General features: G+C 42.9%; 1 protein-coding gene across 9 annotated transcripts; it reads left to right on the plus strand.

Moving 5' to 3' along the window:
* Positions 1-6970: 6970 nt before the first annotated feature.
* tcea3 (transcription elongation factor A (SII), 3) lies at positions 6971-15467 on the plus strand. Of its 9 annotated transcripts, none has more exons than XM_035635833.2 (21): positions 6971-7192; positions 7907-7969; positions 8155-8260; positions 8379-8484; positions 9725-10261; positions 10347-10469; positions 10743-10862; positions 10957-11025; positions 11131-11250; positions 11403-11468; positions 11878-11937; positions 12059-12130; positions 12273-12344; positions 12439-12501; positions 12601-12675; positions 13304-13464; positions 13624-13680; positions 13830-13984; positions 14372-14518; positions 14887-14958; positions 15066-15467. In XM_035635833.2, exons 1-21 carry the CDS (start codon positions 7124-7126, stop codon positions 15072-15074), a joined length of 2322 nt encoding a protein of 773 aa, XP_035491726.2. In that variant the 5' UTR covers positions 6971-7123; the 3' UTR covers positions 15075-15467. The 9 variants fall into 9 exon arrangements, with proteins under 9 accessions (XP_035491726.2, XP_035491736.2, XP_035491745.2 ...); XM_035635843.2 differs by having other exon boundaries at positions 9731-10261; XM_035635852.2 differs by having other exon boundaries at positions 6972-7192; positions 10743-10847.
* Positions 15468-15746: the final 279 nt, after the last annotated feature.

Below are 15746 nucleotides of genomic sequence, written 5' to 3' on the forward strand. Positions count from 1 at the left end.
CCCCCAGATATTTTCTCTTGTTGTCTTGATTTTAATGGCAAAATGACAAAATGACAAAATGACAAAATGAATTAAATGAAGTTCTTGATTTTTGTCAGCCAGTTTCAGTCAAATATACGTGACTGCTACCTGTTGATGTCTCCTGAGGTGTGCCCCAAGGCTCCATTTTAGGACCCTTCTTATTTGCATTAATCGTTCTTCTATGGGTTTGATTTTAGAAAATACAAAAAACATTAATGATTTGATTGGATAACATTCCCTCATCTTCATGATCTATTTTTATCCTTCTGCTTGTCCATCTCCTCCTGAGGATAGACAGAAGTCCTGGATGCTTATTGTTTTATTATTTTTTATGATTAAGGTTTCATTTCTGCTCAAAGCCCCAATAAGAAATCTACAAGGATTAAATTAAATGAAATAAATATGACAAAAATAACTATAGGCTATAAAAATGGCAAATGTGAACCAAATGTTATTGTGATGTGATCTGCTCACAGGAAGTCTGAGAAGGTGAAGACAAGATCAAGCCTGTGCTCAGTGGAGACTGAATTCCTCTGCTCAGAGACTTTTTAACCTCCTGGAGCCCACATGGACAGAGAGAGTCTGTGTGCTGTCAGTGAACCGAAACAGAAACCAATATACACATCACACACCCAAATAGACACAGCAACACGGCCACAGCATGCATTCACTGATGTACACATACATATGCATGAGCATTGATAAATATGACATAATCACTAGAGACCTTTTGCTCATGACATCACGCATGCATTAACAGGACTGCTCGTGTGACCTTAGGGTGACCTCCGAGGCCATCAGGAGGCTTTTTTTTGTTGGAGCTCTTGGACAGGATTACCAGTTTCCTTTGGGCTGTTGCAGTCTCATGTGATAGTAATAAATCCACCACAAACTTGAAACAAAAACAGCTGAAAGATGTTTGGATAGCCCCTCATATTTTTGGGGGGTATTTTTGTCTTCCCATAGATTCATTTTCTCTCCCTTGGATTTCACTGTTTTCTCTGTCCCCCACTTGGATCCAGCTGTGGGAAGAAATGTGCAGAAAAATGACCAAATCTGAGACAGTATATTGTGACCTGTCTTATTTTTGGCAAATTCCCAGAGCTTTTTATGATAAAACGTGAAATAAGCTCACAGTGTTTTTCTCCCTTATATGTTTCATCCATTGTTCTATGTGCAATGTTTTCATCAAGCAGGTCTTTATGAGGCACAACAAGAATCGTGCATACAGTCACCATAAAACAATAGAATAATAATCAACAGTCAGAGCCTCACAAAGGAAGCCTAGTCTCCTGTATTGCATACATTGTACACAGCACAGACACACAATCCAAAATCTTTGGTAACATTTAGAAACCTCCTTATATAGCTTCTCTTTGAATTGGCTCAGGATACATTTCCAGTCCTTTGAAGCTAGTTCACATCCTGTTTGGTTGGTGTAGGCCACATGAAGGGACTGCACTGTCTTGGGATCACACTGCTGATAGGATCATAGTTGTGAAATGTTGGCCCATTTCACAACACTTCTTTATTTAAAATTACACTCCCATAAAGTTTGTTAACCTGACGTCAGACGTCTCTATGTGGGTCGAGCTCCAATTCCCATACGCGACTTCACCAGTGTCTTTTTGTTCGATTCTCACTGAATGGTAAAGGCCTGTGCCTCTGACAGTACATGCCCTCCAGTGCATTTTTTGTGTGTGTTCAGTTCAACACCTGATGGGATCATATTTACTTGTCAAAGCTCTTTCAGAGCTACAGGGGACATTGCACAGCTGTTTTCACACGCTGTGTAGTACCAGAGACATTAGGACTTTGGCAACACTCGCAGTAAACCTAATCAGTAAGATTGACACTATTTTGTTTGATTAAAAAGGCACCACTCTCACTATTTCATGGACACAGAGACAAAGGGAAGTTTTACACTAAGCTAAAAATAAGCTTACAAATGTGAGTGACATTTGTGGATTCAAATGTTTTTTGTACACTGTCCACAGCTAACTAGATCGTATAGCATTGGGTCCAATTCCTGCTTGTGTTAAATCCCACTGCAGATCCCGCATGTATACATCTGACCTGGGCCGAATTTAATTCCAACAGAAAGAGCTACAGAAGCTGCCAATACAGCGAGGAAAGGTACAGTGGATCTCGCAGGTTTTCAACTACGGCGCTCTAATTGGATTAGTAGGCAGTTGAAAAGGAAATGAGAGTAAGAGGGGATTTACACACTAACACAATTTGGCCTGTTGCTTTGTCAGTGTGTACAGCTCGATCCGACAGGTTGGTGCGATGTGATGTTTGTAAATGACTAGATGGTGGAGCAATTATTAAATCCTATTTTCATTTTTTTTTGAGTGAAGGGATGAACTTATTTCACTCCTAATTTCAAAGGATTTTTTCTTCAGTTCAAGCCAAACTCGTGCACTTGTTTGTCAGCATAAAGGAGAAAGCTCAAACTCTAAAGAAGAGAGTGCAGAGATCAAATCGCACCCTTGGGAAGAACCACAAGATCTTTTTGCAGACGCACTATACAAATGACTCAGTGTCTGTCCAGTGTGCCAGTGTGTAATTGACGGTTGTGGATAAGTTATAGTACATATTTTACATTTCCCATTCCAGCTCTTTCGGCCCTTTAAAGGCATCTTTGTGGTATTCAATATGCAGCTAAAGGGTGAATCGTATTTTCTCGGTGTCAATACATCATAATCTCCAGTCATTTTTACTCATTTTACTTTTTGTAGTCAGGAATGAGGTCTTGCTCCGTGAATAATTCAAATTTAGTTTGGTTAGTCATTTTGTTATTTTGGTTGGATTGTGTCTGACAGTGGCACCACCAGTTATTTTGGTCAAAGGTAGCCAAAAACAGTGGCACCACCAAAACTGTTTTTGAATGTGTCTGTGTGTGTGTGTGTGTGTGTGTGTGTGTGTCTGTCTGCCAGTAGAGACAGCCGAAAGTACTGGGATGTGCATAGTCGTTGGGTGGTCCAACCTCTCCAGGAGATTAAGCCTGTTTTTTTGCGAGTGCCCATGGTGAACAGTGGTCATTATTAACAGACAAACCGAACCCCAACAGGCTGGGATTACCATCCAGCCAAATCCAGATGTGCACATCCAAACAACTCTCCCACTCTGTTTTGACATGCTCTATTACAGGTTCTGCATCCTCCACCAGATCCAGAAAAAGAAAAAAAATCGAGGGCTAAATGAAATCATTCATTTTCTGGTCTGATGTCATCCAAAAATTGCCATAATTGCCCAGTCGTGGCGTCTCTGGTCTGTGACTGGCAGAGACACCAGCGCTGGGCGAGGTGCACAGAGAGCAAAGTAAACTTGTGGATGTTCCCGGCTGCTGCCTCTGTGTTAACTCTTTAGTCCGTTCAAACATGAAGGATGTGCTGTACATTAGGGAGTGCAGGACCACCCTCCTCTGTCTACTGGGGATACTCAATCAGCTCAGTATGTGTTTCACTTTCTTAAGACATGATAGAACTTGATGAGCCAGGACCCAAAAGACTAATGATAGACTGTCAAACCCTGCAGCAGAGACTCAGGGTACTTCAGTGCAGTGTATGGGAATGCACACGAATGCCGTTACGTAACCTTGTAGAGCCACAATGAATTCAGAGTGAGGGGAGATGCCTTAGTGGCTTCCTACACCCCCTCCTCAGCACTACATCAGATGTTTTACTCGAATGAAACTACCACAATAAAAGTAGGCCCTTAGCCGTTTCAGCCTAGTGGTACAATTCTCTAAATAGCAGCACTTCTAAAGCTCACCAAACCAACAATCAAGCATTTGTTTAATGTGTCAATGTGTAATCTGTTCTCCAGGGGCTGACATGCAGGTTTGCAGACTTTGGGACAAAGAGCCAAATTAGCTCGCTGGTTCCCCTTGTTTCCAGCGTTTGAGATCACATAAGAACGTGAATAAGCATACCTTGTTATTTGGCAAACAACAATTTTGAGTAGAAGTTGAGAGCTATTAGTCTCAAACGAAAACTGCACTTCAAGTGTCAAGAGTAAGTAGCCGTTAAGCAGAAAATTAATCCTATTAATCTAATAATCCTACTATTGGATTAATATAACAGATTCATTTATGCTTTCAAGTGTTTTTAGATTTGCAGTTGAGTTGGGTGAGGTTACCAACTACAACAGCACCATACTATTGCTTGGTAATGGAATCTGTGAGAAATATTAATGAGATAAACAGTTTTAACTTAAAATACCCCCTACAACAAGTTCCGCTGTTGTTTAAAACATTTCCAGTGGTGGGTCGAGTCAATTTTACGATCTTTTTAGAGGATGCAGTTTATGGTTCTGTTGAATTGTATTGCCTTGTGGAAAATAATGGGTGGACAAAAAGAAAGAGAAAATATAGTATATATATACATATAAGATCAAAACACCTGTCAGTGCAATGCAACGTATGTTGCCTAATATGAAAAGTAACTGCTCCGTCAAATAGATGTAGTGGAGAACAATATTTGCCCAACTGGTAAAGACAAAATATATTGAAGCATACAGTGGAAATACTCAAGTCTGTACTAAAACACTGCAGGGTTTTAGTACACATACTTTCATTCTGTTCCTTGAAGGGAAAGTCTCTAATCCTCAATATTTAGTGCATTAGTCTAATCAATGGGTTTGCGGGCAGGGCTGTTGGTACAGGGTGTACGCAGAGCTGTTCTCTTAAGAAAGAAGAGATCAGACGGTTTCTTTAGACAGAGCACGTGGGAACGGGGTCAGAGGTTGCAATAGGGCAGCAGCTCTTTTTTCGTCATCCTCCGCTTTTCCTTTCCTCAGCCCCAAGCCGAAGGGTTTAGTGCACGGAGTTAAAGGATGTTGGGGGCTGATCTTGATCACTGGTTCTTCCTCTCGGCCTGCTTCCTCTCTTACCTCACGCCCGGTTTGACCCACTTCTTGAGCTGGCCGACACCGTCGCTACCTGCCAGACATGCTGTCCTCAGGCAGGGGCAGGGACGGGTTACACACTCAGTCTGTTGTGTAACAATGGTGTAAAGAGATAATAGTCTTCACTCAAGACAAGCCCTCGGCCTGTAGTGCACTCGCACCTGCCATCATTAACACAGTTGTCTTCAAATCCCTGGACAACAGAAACACAGTCGCAGTTTCCTCGTAGAATAATGGGCCGTGCTCCATACTGTATTTTGGGGCTATAAATTTGAACACAACTGTCGTATAAAAGAATCAAGAACACTTGCACTTTATCTTGAGTGCAGACATTTAACTTTTCCAGACAATACTGTTCCCTAATGATATACAATTATGTTAGAGAGCTTTGCTGTCTACGTAAACTGCGTCCACACAAACCGTTGGGTACGAGTACATTTCTAGACAGAGAAATTCAAACCAATTAAAGTCTTTATCCCACTGATATTTGATCTCACTTCAAAACCAAACGGCTGCAACATGCATCTCACATGCTGCTTCCCGCAGCTGAGGAGTCATCGAGCAGCAGGGAAGTCACTCAGATGTGACCTGCAGAGGGGCTCACTTCCTATAGTGGACTGTGGGAGTAAAACCGTCATACCTTTAGGTTCCGGGCACTCAAAAAGATTTCCTATGAAAACAGTCTGTAAGCGATTGATTCTACGAAGTTGTCAGAGTTGAGACATAAAGATATATTTTTTTTGTCACAGGGATACAATGGAGCTTGTAGAATATATTTGCCTGTGGAATCTCAAGTAAGACTGATGTTTAACAGACCTCAGCTAACTCAGAGTATTGACTTCAATTACAGGCTCAAGTCATTTCCAAAAGTCTCATTCCAGTTTGGATAATTTGGTCAAACCTCAGCCACCGGGTGTCTCTCCAATTCATGGAAAATGGCCCCTATACTGTCTCAGCATTCATAATGTAACACTAGATGTTTCCTCAAGCTAAAAAAAAAAAGATACAATGTTATGTAGGAGTTTATAAAATGTCAGTGTGAGTTCAAAGGCAGTGATCCAGAGAGACTGTAAATTATATTTTCTTTTACTTTTCCAAATTTGTAAGGTGTGAATGGCAGCAAATTGAAGACAATGGTTGCTGCAAAATCTAATCCGTGTTTTCAGTGTAAAAGGAGAATTGTCTTGAATAGAATTAGTCAACACAAGATCTGATCAGTTGCTCTGTGAAGTCGTCTGGGAATCTGTGCCCTGACACCACAGCGCCCTCTAACGGCAAACAACGATTCAGCCAGGAGAATATATATATATATATATATATATGTATATTATTTTTTACACATTAACTTTATGTTGTAATCGAATGACAAAATCTGAAATATATACATATATTTTTTATAAATGAGCTAAAAGCAAATTGCGTGCTGACATATAGTGTGTGAAGCAATACACCTGCAGTAAACTTTGGTTAAAGGTCAGGCTGCAACTGGAGAACACACTGCCTTCAGTTCCGAGAGAATTAATCATTAGACAGTTTGAGGTTACAACCTGCAAAAACACACACACACACACACACACACAGAGGGAGAGAGAGAGAGACACACAACCTGCAAAACACACACACACACACACACACACACACACACACAGAGAGAGAGAGACACAACCTGCAAAACACACACACACACACACACACACAGAGAGAGACACAACCTGCAAAACACACACACACACACACACACACACACACACACACACACACAGAGAGGGAGAGGGGGGGGGGGGGGGGGAGAGAGAGAGAGAGAGAGAGAGAGAGAGAGAGAGAGAGAGAGAGAGCAGCCAAACTACAGAGGAATCTACTGGGCTCAAAGTCTGAGCTCGCCGTCAGTTTAAAGTAAAACAAACATTTTGAATATTTTCTATCAATCGCCTTGAGGTGGCGATACTTGTGTTGTCCCATGTGTCTACTACGGCGTGTCTATATTTAGTTGTTGTCATGTGTGGTTGTTGTCAGCTGGCACCCTGCAGGAGGACACGCCCCTGGGCTGAATGGAGTGCGCCGTGCGTAAAGTCCGAACTGCAGCGGATCCATTCCCCCCCCCCCCCCCCAAAAAAAAATCTCCTTTCGTGGTTTCTCCTTAGTGTCCGATCGCCGTCATTAATTCGTCGAACCGAGTCGATTAAATGCAGCGATGACGCGAGAGGAGGATCTCATCCGGATGGCAAAGAAACTGGACAAGATGGTGTCTAGAAATAACATGGTGAGAGTATATTTTGACACCCGCGCCACCTCGTGCTGTGCCCAAGGCCCGCGGACGTCTCCTCCGAAACGGGAACGATTCCCCTGCACTTAATCGGAGAAGTTCGATTTGATGTCGTCGGAGCCCGTCGACGGGTCCGAGCAGTCGTAGTGTGGCGCCTGGCCGAGCTGTAACAAACGGGCAACAGGTGTTCGGCGCATTCCTCTCGCCCGCAGGATGTTTTGGTGCGCGAGTGCGCAGCGCCCCGTCGGTCCGCGTCTGTCCGCTTCTCCGAGGTTCTTTTTAAAAGAATTTTTTTTGTGCAAAATCTTTTCTTCTGATCGTCGTAGGAACTAGAACGTAAGAAAGTAAACAACGCGGCGGCCAAGGTCGAGCGTGCTTTGACTGGCTCTGCACACGGACCCAGTTTTCGTGGCGCAGTGGACCGTGAACCGCACAAACTGAGTAAAGCAAATTGGTCACGGAAAAGCGTATGTGTTCCCTAGTGTGGTGCATTCTTTGATTTGAGGCCATCAGTGTTTATTTGTCTTATATCCGGCTGAAAACTTAAAAAAAAAAAAAAACCGAAGTGAAACTGTTGCTGCTTAGTATCATTACCCCCCCACCAATGATCACACTTGCATGCTGTCAAATCTGCATTTTGTAACACATTGAGAAATGAGCACATTCAAGAGTTAAAGATGCAAAGTCGAAATGAGTGTTTCGTGTGTGCAGGAGGGCGCCATGGACCTGCTGACTGAACTGAAAGGTTTCAACATGACTCTCAAGCTGCTCCAGGTAACATGGCTGTAGAATTCAAATGTCTTCATGGCTGCATGTAAGATTGTAGTGCAGTTTTACAATTGCGTCTCATCCAGTGAACTGATTAGAAGCAATGCAACAATGGCTGACATGACAAATGAAATAAGTACAGTAAATGACCATTAAAGTTTATGCCGTTCATGTATGTTTGTTTGTTTAAGGAAACGAGGATTGGCATGTCGGTGAACGGGATCAGGAAGCACTGCACAGATGAGGAAGTCATCGCCTTGGCCAAGGTCCTCATTAAAGACTGGAAAAGACTTCTGGGTACACTATGATTTTAAATTATTTACACAGAGGATTTATTGAGCAGTTGAAAAGTTGTTTGTGCTGTTGGACGTAGAGATTCTCTGATGTGACTCCCCTCTCTGGCACAAACACGCAGACTCTGGCAACTCCCACGCGGAGAAACCGGCTGAAGGGAAGAACGGATTGGACTCCGACAAAACAGCGGTGTCTCCAAACGGCTCAACCTGCGAGACACAGAGTAGGTCGGTACTTTCACGGACACTGTGCAGAAACCAATACCACACGCAGTTATGCTCCTTGACCCTACATTTAACAACAGCTCTGTCCAAAGATAATCAAGAAATTTAAAAGGTGAAAGAAAATGTCATTAGGGACAATGTATTGCCAGAGAATATCCCGCTGCACCCTAATAATTGAGCATTATATAGAGACATTTGTGTGTCTCCTTCTCATGAGAGCTTTTAAATCCCTCCATTTTTATCCTTTTGCCGTTTAAGTAGCATTTGATCATTATTTTCCAAAAAAGTAAATTTTTTCTAACTTCTGACAGCAGTAGATGAACATTTTATACCCCCCCCCCAAAAAAAAACCAACAACCTCGAACTCATTGTAAATTTAAAGAAAGATGTAAATTTGTATGAGTGTAGTAATGATAAAACATTGCTGTGCTTTACAATTGGAGGACAGAAAATTATGAAAGATACCTCATTTCACATCATATCATTTATAAAACGTTAAAATAAATGGTTCTTTTGTCTGCATGTACTTGCTTATGATGAACTGATTGATCAAATAGTGATCTGAAATGTTTCCTACAGCCTCGGCACACGTTACATTGAGCCTGAGGCAATTTGGTCGATTTTCAAAGTAATGATCATGTGTATATTGTTTCTAAAGGGGTTATGCAAGCAGTGATATCCCCTCAGTGTTTTTGAACTGAAGGGATGAATTCTCCTCACTTGTACTTGAGCTCAAATGTCTATGATTTCACTCCCCCTTCCCCAAAAATAACTACAGCCTGAATTATGCGCTGTTCTTCAGTGAACTCGTGATACACTTTGATTTATTCCACACTAACTAGAGTTGTGTTTAATCATCTGGCACACTGTAACAGTGTAAGAGATGTTTACCTTATATAACACTTGTTAACGTCAGTCAACTTAGAGAGAATGCAGGGAAAAGTAGAGAAACATATTAGAGGGTCCAAAAAGTTTAGTAAATGGACCGTTGTGATCTGTGATGTCATATTACATGTGACTGTGTCTTTACTGGTTTACCTTTGTGGAGCCAAACCAAGTCTGTCTGTAATGAAGGTCACATGTTTTTCCCACATCATATTCATTGTTATGAAGAAGGTAAAATATCCTCTTTGAAATTGAATCCAGTCCAAATATGGCCTCAGTTGCATTGTCACAATAAACCTGATGTAAGGGAAACCAGTAAATGTTTGCTGGCTCTTGATGCTTCCTTTGTTTCTGTTAGTCACAGGAGACTGGATGTCAAACTGCAGCGTGACTCAGACCCTGATAAAAACCACTCTGATAAAAACAGAAAAGAGAAACATAAGGATGAGCACAAAAATAAAAAGACACATGCAGATGATGTCGGGGACGAAAAGCACCTGAAGGAGCTCCAAAATGAAAAACAGCCACAAGAAATCCGAAAAGAAAAGAATTTAGAAGAATCCAAGAAACAGAAAGCTGCGGAGGATCTTCAACTGGAGATGGATAACAAGAAACAGAAGCATGTGCAAGCAATGCTGAGTGAACGACACAAGACAGAGCTGAAGAAAGAACGACCATCGGAAGAACCAAAAAAGACGAGACACACGGAAGAAGCGAAAAAGGAAAAGCACCGCGAGGAGCCCAAGAAGCACGGCTACGTCGGCGACCCGAAGAGGGACAAGCGCAGAGAAGAAAGCAGACACGAGAGGCCGGTGAACGCACCGCAACCAGAGCGACCGCCGAGCGAACCCCAGAGAGAGAGACCCGCTGATGCTCACAGGCCGATGTTCGAGAGGTGAGCAGAAGGTGGCTCACTCAAACACTGATTATTCCCCTTGAAAAACATCCAGCAGGGCTTCAGACTGAGTTATTCATTTTAGGAGAGGAGTCTTGGATGGCAGCCTTTTGTATCCCACCCGGTTCCCCTCTCCTCCCCGACCCGCTCGGCCTCCTCGGCCTCCCCTCGTGATCAAACGGCCCTCTTTGGACGTGAAAAAAGACAGGTATCGCCGGGGCTGAAAAGACTCCAGTGCTCCTGCTGATGCTGCATGACATAACGGTTGTCTGAGTTGCTCACTGACATTTACTCATGCGGTTTTATAACCAGACTCGTGGGCTAGCCGGATGCCCCGCTGTGCATGGTGCATGCTGTGATGAGTCTTCAGGTGTGTATGTGTTACGAAGGGTTTTATATTTAGTGTAAACAGCATGCTACCTTTTGAGGGGACTCTTGCGGCGCAGCACTCAAATCTGTAACTGTTGTGACGTTTGTTCAGGAAGGACGGTAAAGACTCTTCCTCCCGACATCCTCGTCCTCACGCGTCCGGACCCGCCTCTCCTCCGGCTAAGCAACAAGCTCCACTGGAAGTAAAGAAAGAGAGGTCAGGCATGCTTTGGTGCGAGTTTGTAAGTTCGATTTTTTTTTTTGGAGTGCCGAGAAGTGTGATGGTTTCCGGGCGTTTCTCATACGAATGTTGATTGTCACATCAGGAAGGAGCCACTTGACCCAAATGCTCCGATAGCTCCTCTCCCTCTTCACCTTCATCCTCCTCCACCAAGGTCAGGTTTATGCATGCCCACTTGCATTGCATTAACATTTCCTGCTAATATCCCCCCCCCCCCCGGCCCCGAGGTGATTCAACTCAAATGTCTCTCCTAATCCAGAAAAGAGCCTCCTGACCCCAACGCTCCTCTTCCTCCGCTGCCTTTTCACCTACACCCTCCTCCTCCTCCTCCTCCTCCTCTGAAGCGTCCCTCGCTGGACGGGAAAAAGGAGAAAGAGAGGTCCGGATCAGATGAGTTCTCGTAACAAACTGCATGTCTGCAATCCCTGCCCTGAGGTGTCTGGGAGGATTCTTTTGGAGAAAAACAACCTGTGATTTCATTTGGAAACCTCATACTACTGCATTGAATCACTGTGCTGTCTGCCACCGCAGGAAGGAGTCACTGGAATCAAAACCCCCCTCCCAGAAGAAAACACCAGATCATGTGAAGAAAGACAGGTTCGGCAACTGGGAGTCATTCTGTGCCTCGTTCATCCTTGAAAAATATGTTTCCTGTCGTCAGCTAATCTCTGTTTTTGTGTCTTTTACACCAAATAGTGACACAATGTGGTATATTACAGTAATGTAGTTGTGCTGTCGTCGTACTGTTGTGAGAGTTGTATCAGTGGATAGTCTGAACCCTGAGGTAGAACACTGGATAAGAGGACAATTGGCATGACTGAAAAGAATAAACTTTTTCAGGTTTACAATTTAATGTTTTCTTTTTAGAAAAAGTATTCTGCCATTGCTTTGTATGTATTTTGGAGCCCTCTGGATAGTTCACGGTGGTGTACAACAGTCGACTGTAGAAATGCACCATATGGCTTCTGTCTTTTCTGGTGGCACAAGGACTGTTTTCTTTTTGCAGGAAGGACTCATCGGAAAGCAAAGTGTCTAATAAACACTCCGATGAAGTCAAGAGAGAAAGGTTGGCCTCTTGAGACTAATCCTTGTCGGTCGTCTGTGCATGAGGAGGTTAACTTATTTTACTTCTGCTCTCCTATGCTGGAGTGAGTTCAAAATCATACGCAAATGTTTCCTTTTGTCAGGAAAGATTCCTCTGACTCTAAACCACCACCTCCCAAAAAGCCCAGTCTGGATGTCAAAAAGGAAAAACACAGGTGTGCAGGAGCAGGAGAATCACTTCTGCTGTGTTTTACACTGCTTCATGTCAATAATCCCCAAGTGTGAATTTGATCTTTTTACACCTAATTAGGACAAAATGGTGTCAGTGTCATAACCCTTTTGGGTCTTTTGTTGCAGGAAGGAGTCCTGCGACTCGAAGCCGACTGGGCAACCTGTGAAACGTCATTCAGCGGACACAAAACCCGACAGGTAGAACTCGAATCTCAATTACACTTGGAAACGATAACGCTGTCGATAAATTCTGATTTGTCAGATTTACTGAAAGAATCTCGTCATCACACAGACGGGAGTCCACCGATTCGAAGAAAAGCAGCTCACTACCAGCAAAGAAACTAACTGGTGAAAGGTAAATGGCTTCACTTAAAATCTCACCAAACTGTGAGGAGGATTCTTTTTTTGTTGAAGTGAAAAATATACAAACAATAACTTGGACTTTGTGTCATAGGAGAGAGTCTCACGGCTCGAAGACCTCTCAGCCTGGACCTCCACAGAGGAAGCCCTCATTTGACAGCACTGAAAGGTATTTCAGTGCAATGTGGGCTCATTACCTTTTAAACTTATGGTTCTCGTGATTATTCCTCATTCAATCTAGCACAAGAAAGAGAGTCCTACAAAGGATATTCATATGACAGCATTTCTTTTTAGCTCACCTGAGCCCATTTTCACGTCTTTTCAGTTAATTTTTTGTTTTACAACCTTTAACTTTACTGTTTGGTCTCGTGTCACCGCTCTGATCGGCCTTATTTCCAGCATCAGCATCAGCAGCAGCAGCAGCAACCAGCCGCACGTTACCTGCCCAGCAATAAACATCAGCCAGAGTTAGCGACCGGCCGATGAATACATTAGGGGCATTTAGCAGCAAAGCGGTCAGAGTTGGTGGAGAACAAAAACAGAGCTGAAAGAGAGGAATTTTTGAATTTTGCTCTTTGTTTGGATGTATAAATAGGCAATAGCTTGATAATATTTTTTTTATACATCCATCTAGTAAGATTTAATAAAAAATATAATAATAATACTGCTCCGGAAAATGAATATGACGAGGCTCATTTTGGAAAAAGTTCTTCTGGTCCAAATCAGACCAAAGACACCAGATGTGACACTTAAAATACGGCTTGATGATTGTTTTAATGTGTCCTTTTTCTTGACAGAAAGGGAAAGCTCGATGCCCCTAAAACTCCCACTACTCCAACCAGCCCCATGTCACCCAGCTTCAGTTCTGCCGGGGGTCCGCTCTCCCCCCACCTGGCTACTGGAGACTCTGTGAGGGACAAGTGCATTGAGATGCTGGCGGCTGCCCTGCGCACAGACAGTGAGGCTAATATTACACTTTATCACTGACCGCAATACACAAAAGCAGCTAATGTGCCGATATAAAAGACTACATGCAGGTATTACGCAGCAAAAAACTACTAAGTATATATGAGTCGTGAGCAGATTAACACAAATTATTATTTTTTTGTCTTCACAGATGACTTCAAAGATTTTCCAGCAAACTGTGACGGCATGGCGGCAGAGATTGAAGACCATATCCTTCTGTTTAGTTCATTTTTATGTTGCTGTGTTTGGTTTTTAATTCAATTATGATCCACACGGAAAGGATCTCATTTGATATAATTACTGTGATTGGATACACACCAAAGTGGATTTCATTCTCCCTTGACTACGTGGCTGCACATATCTACCAGGAGATAAAGGCGACTGATATGAAATACAAGAACAGAGTCCGCAGCCGCATCAGCAACTTGAAGGACCCCAAGAACCCTGGGCTTCGCAGAAACGTCCTCGCAGGGAGCATTGATTTGAGCCGCCTAGCCTCCATGTCTGCTGAGGTACACACTGCTGCAGCTGTGTTTTCGGGCCTGGTAACACTTTAGCTGTTTTCAGATATGAACTCCAGAAAATGTCTTTTTTCCGGACTTTGCCGTTCACGTCTGAAGAACGCAGCAGGAGATTCCGAAAATTTTACCTGGGGGGGGTGGCAGGAAAAGTACCAGAAATTGTCCGGAGCAACATTTGCGCACGTTTGCGTTCTCACAAACAGCCCATCTGGAAATGTTCAGGAGTATGTCAGGACATCAGCTTAAGTCAAGTATCTGCTTGTCACACTTTCTATCCTCCTGTTTCAGTCTGCATGTCACACACAGTCCTGTTTCATGTCATATCCACTTGACATCACATCGTCCCCTCTGTTCCCTTGACACGTGGTCGTTTTGTAGGAAATGGCCAGTGACGAGCTGAAACAGCTGAGGAACGTTCTCACCCAGGAGGCCATCAGAGAGCACCAGATGGCCAAAACTGGTGGCACCTCCACCGACCTGCTGCAGTGCGGCAAGTGCAAGAAAAGGAACTGCACCTACAACCAGGTAAACTTGACACACATGCAGCACACACAATGCATGCAAGCAAACCCTAAATACTTCTCAATCAAGTAATTAAGAGATAAGGACTGTGCTTCAGGTGTATTCATGTCTTTTCTAGATTCTGTCAGTTGCTTCTTTGCACTGTAATGTACAGTATGTGTACAAAAGGTGTGTGTGTGTGTGTGTGTGTGTGTGTGTGTGTGTGTGTGTGTGTGTGTGTGTGTGTGTGTGTGTGTGTGTGTGTGTGTGTGTGTGTGTGTGTGTGTGTGTGTGTGTGTGTGTGTGTGTGTGTGTGTGTGGGTGGGTGGGTGGGTGGGTGGGTGGGTGGGTGGGGTGGGTGTGGTGTGGTGTGGGTGTGTGTGTGTGTTTAGGTGCAGACACGCAGTGCTGATGAGCCGATGACCACATTTGTCCTGTGTAATGAATGTGGTAACCGCTGGAAGGTAAGTCCTTTCCATGTCCATGGTCCTATAACTCATACCTTTGCCCTTTGTGGAATCATTTCAAAAACAATCTATTGATGCTTTTTCCTTCATTTCTTAATTTTCAGTTCTGCTGATGCATTCGGATGAAACCCAAGTTGGTTTTTTTTTGAGCACATTGAACTGAGTTTTTTTTCTATAACAGGAGGGTAGAGAGTTTATAAATGATTGCAGCTAGTGATTTAAAAACAGTGTGTTCTTACAATTTTTACTTGAAATTTTGACATTTCTAACTCTTATTAATAGCAATAAGTGTTTGCTTTATGTGGATTTGAAGACATTAAAATCAACCCAGTTGGAAGACATTGATAATTACCATGGTGCTCTCATGATGGAAAGACAATTGTAATCCAGTTATTTTGCTGTCATATTACAGCGGTTCACTTTGTATATATGGAATTCCAATAAACTGCTTAAATCATCAGAATGATAGCCTTTTCAACTGTTTAATAAAAATAATTGACAGCCTCCTACAGTGTCACTGCCCATTTCATCAACACTATCCTGTAATTTATTTGTCTGATTTTACACAACTACTGTGAGTCACTACAGTTCTGAACACATGGAGAGGACCAAGAAGAGCGATGAAACTGTGCGTATATTTACAATGTGCTAATATTCCCAAAGGGCTAAGATCCATATGATTGTAATTGTGAATGAATTGGTTATTATTAGTTATTGCACACATAAATATTAATTTAAAAGATATTTTTCATGAAAATTGTGTGATGAACAATGTAAAGTTTGTG

Source organism: Scophthalmus maximus, chromosome 1 (genome assembly GCF_022379125.1).
Source record: "Scophthalmus maximus strain ysfricsl-2021 chromosome 1, ASM2237912v1, whole genome shotgun sequence".
Lineage (NCBI taxonomy): Eukaryota > Metazoa > Chordata > Actinopteri > Pleuronectiformes > Scophthalmidae > Scophthalmus > Scophthalmus maximus.

Excerpts from the sequence above, each read along its gene's own strand:
- tcea3 (XM_035635833.2), top strand. The coding sequence starts at position 7,124 with ATGACGCGAGAGGAGGATCTCATCCGGATGGCAAAGAAACTGGACAAG. Across the intron at positions 11,469-11,877 it reads GATCATGTGAAGAAAGACAG|GAAGGACTCATCGGAAAGCA; the intron begins GTTCGGCAACTG and ends TTCTTTTTGCAG. Across the intron at positions 13,681-13,829 it reads GGCGGCAGAGATTGAAGACC|ATATCTACCAGGAGATAAAG; the intron begins ATATCCTTCTGT and ends ACGTGGCTGCAC.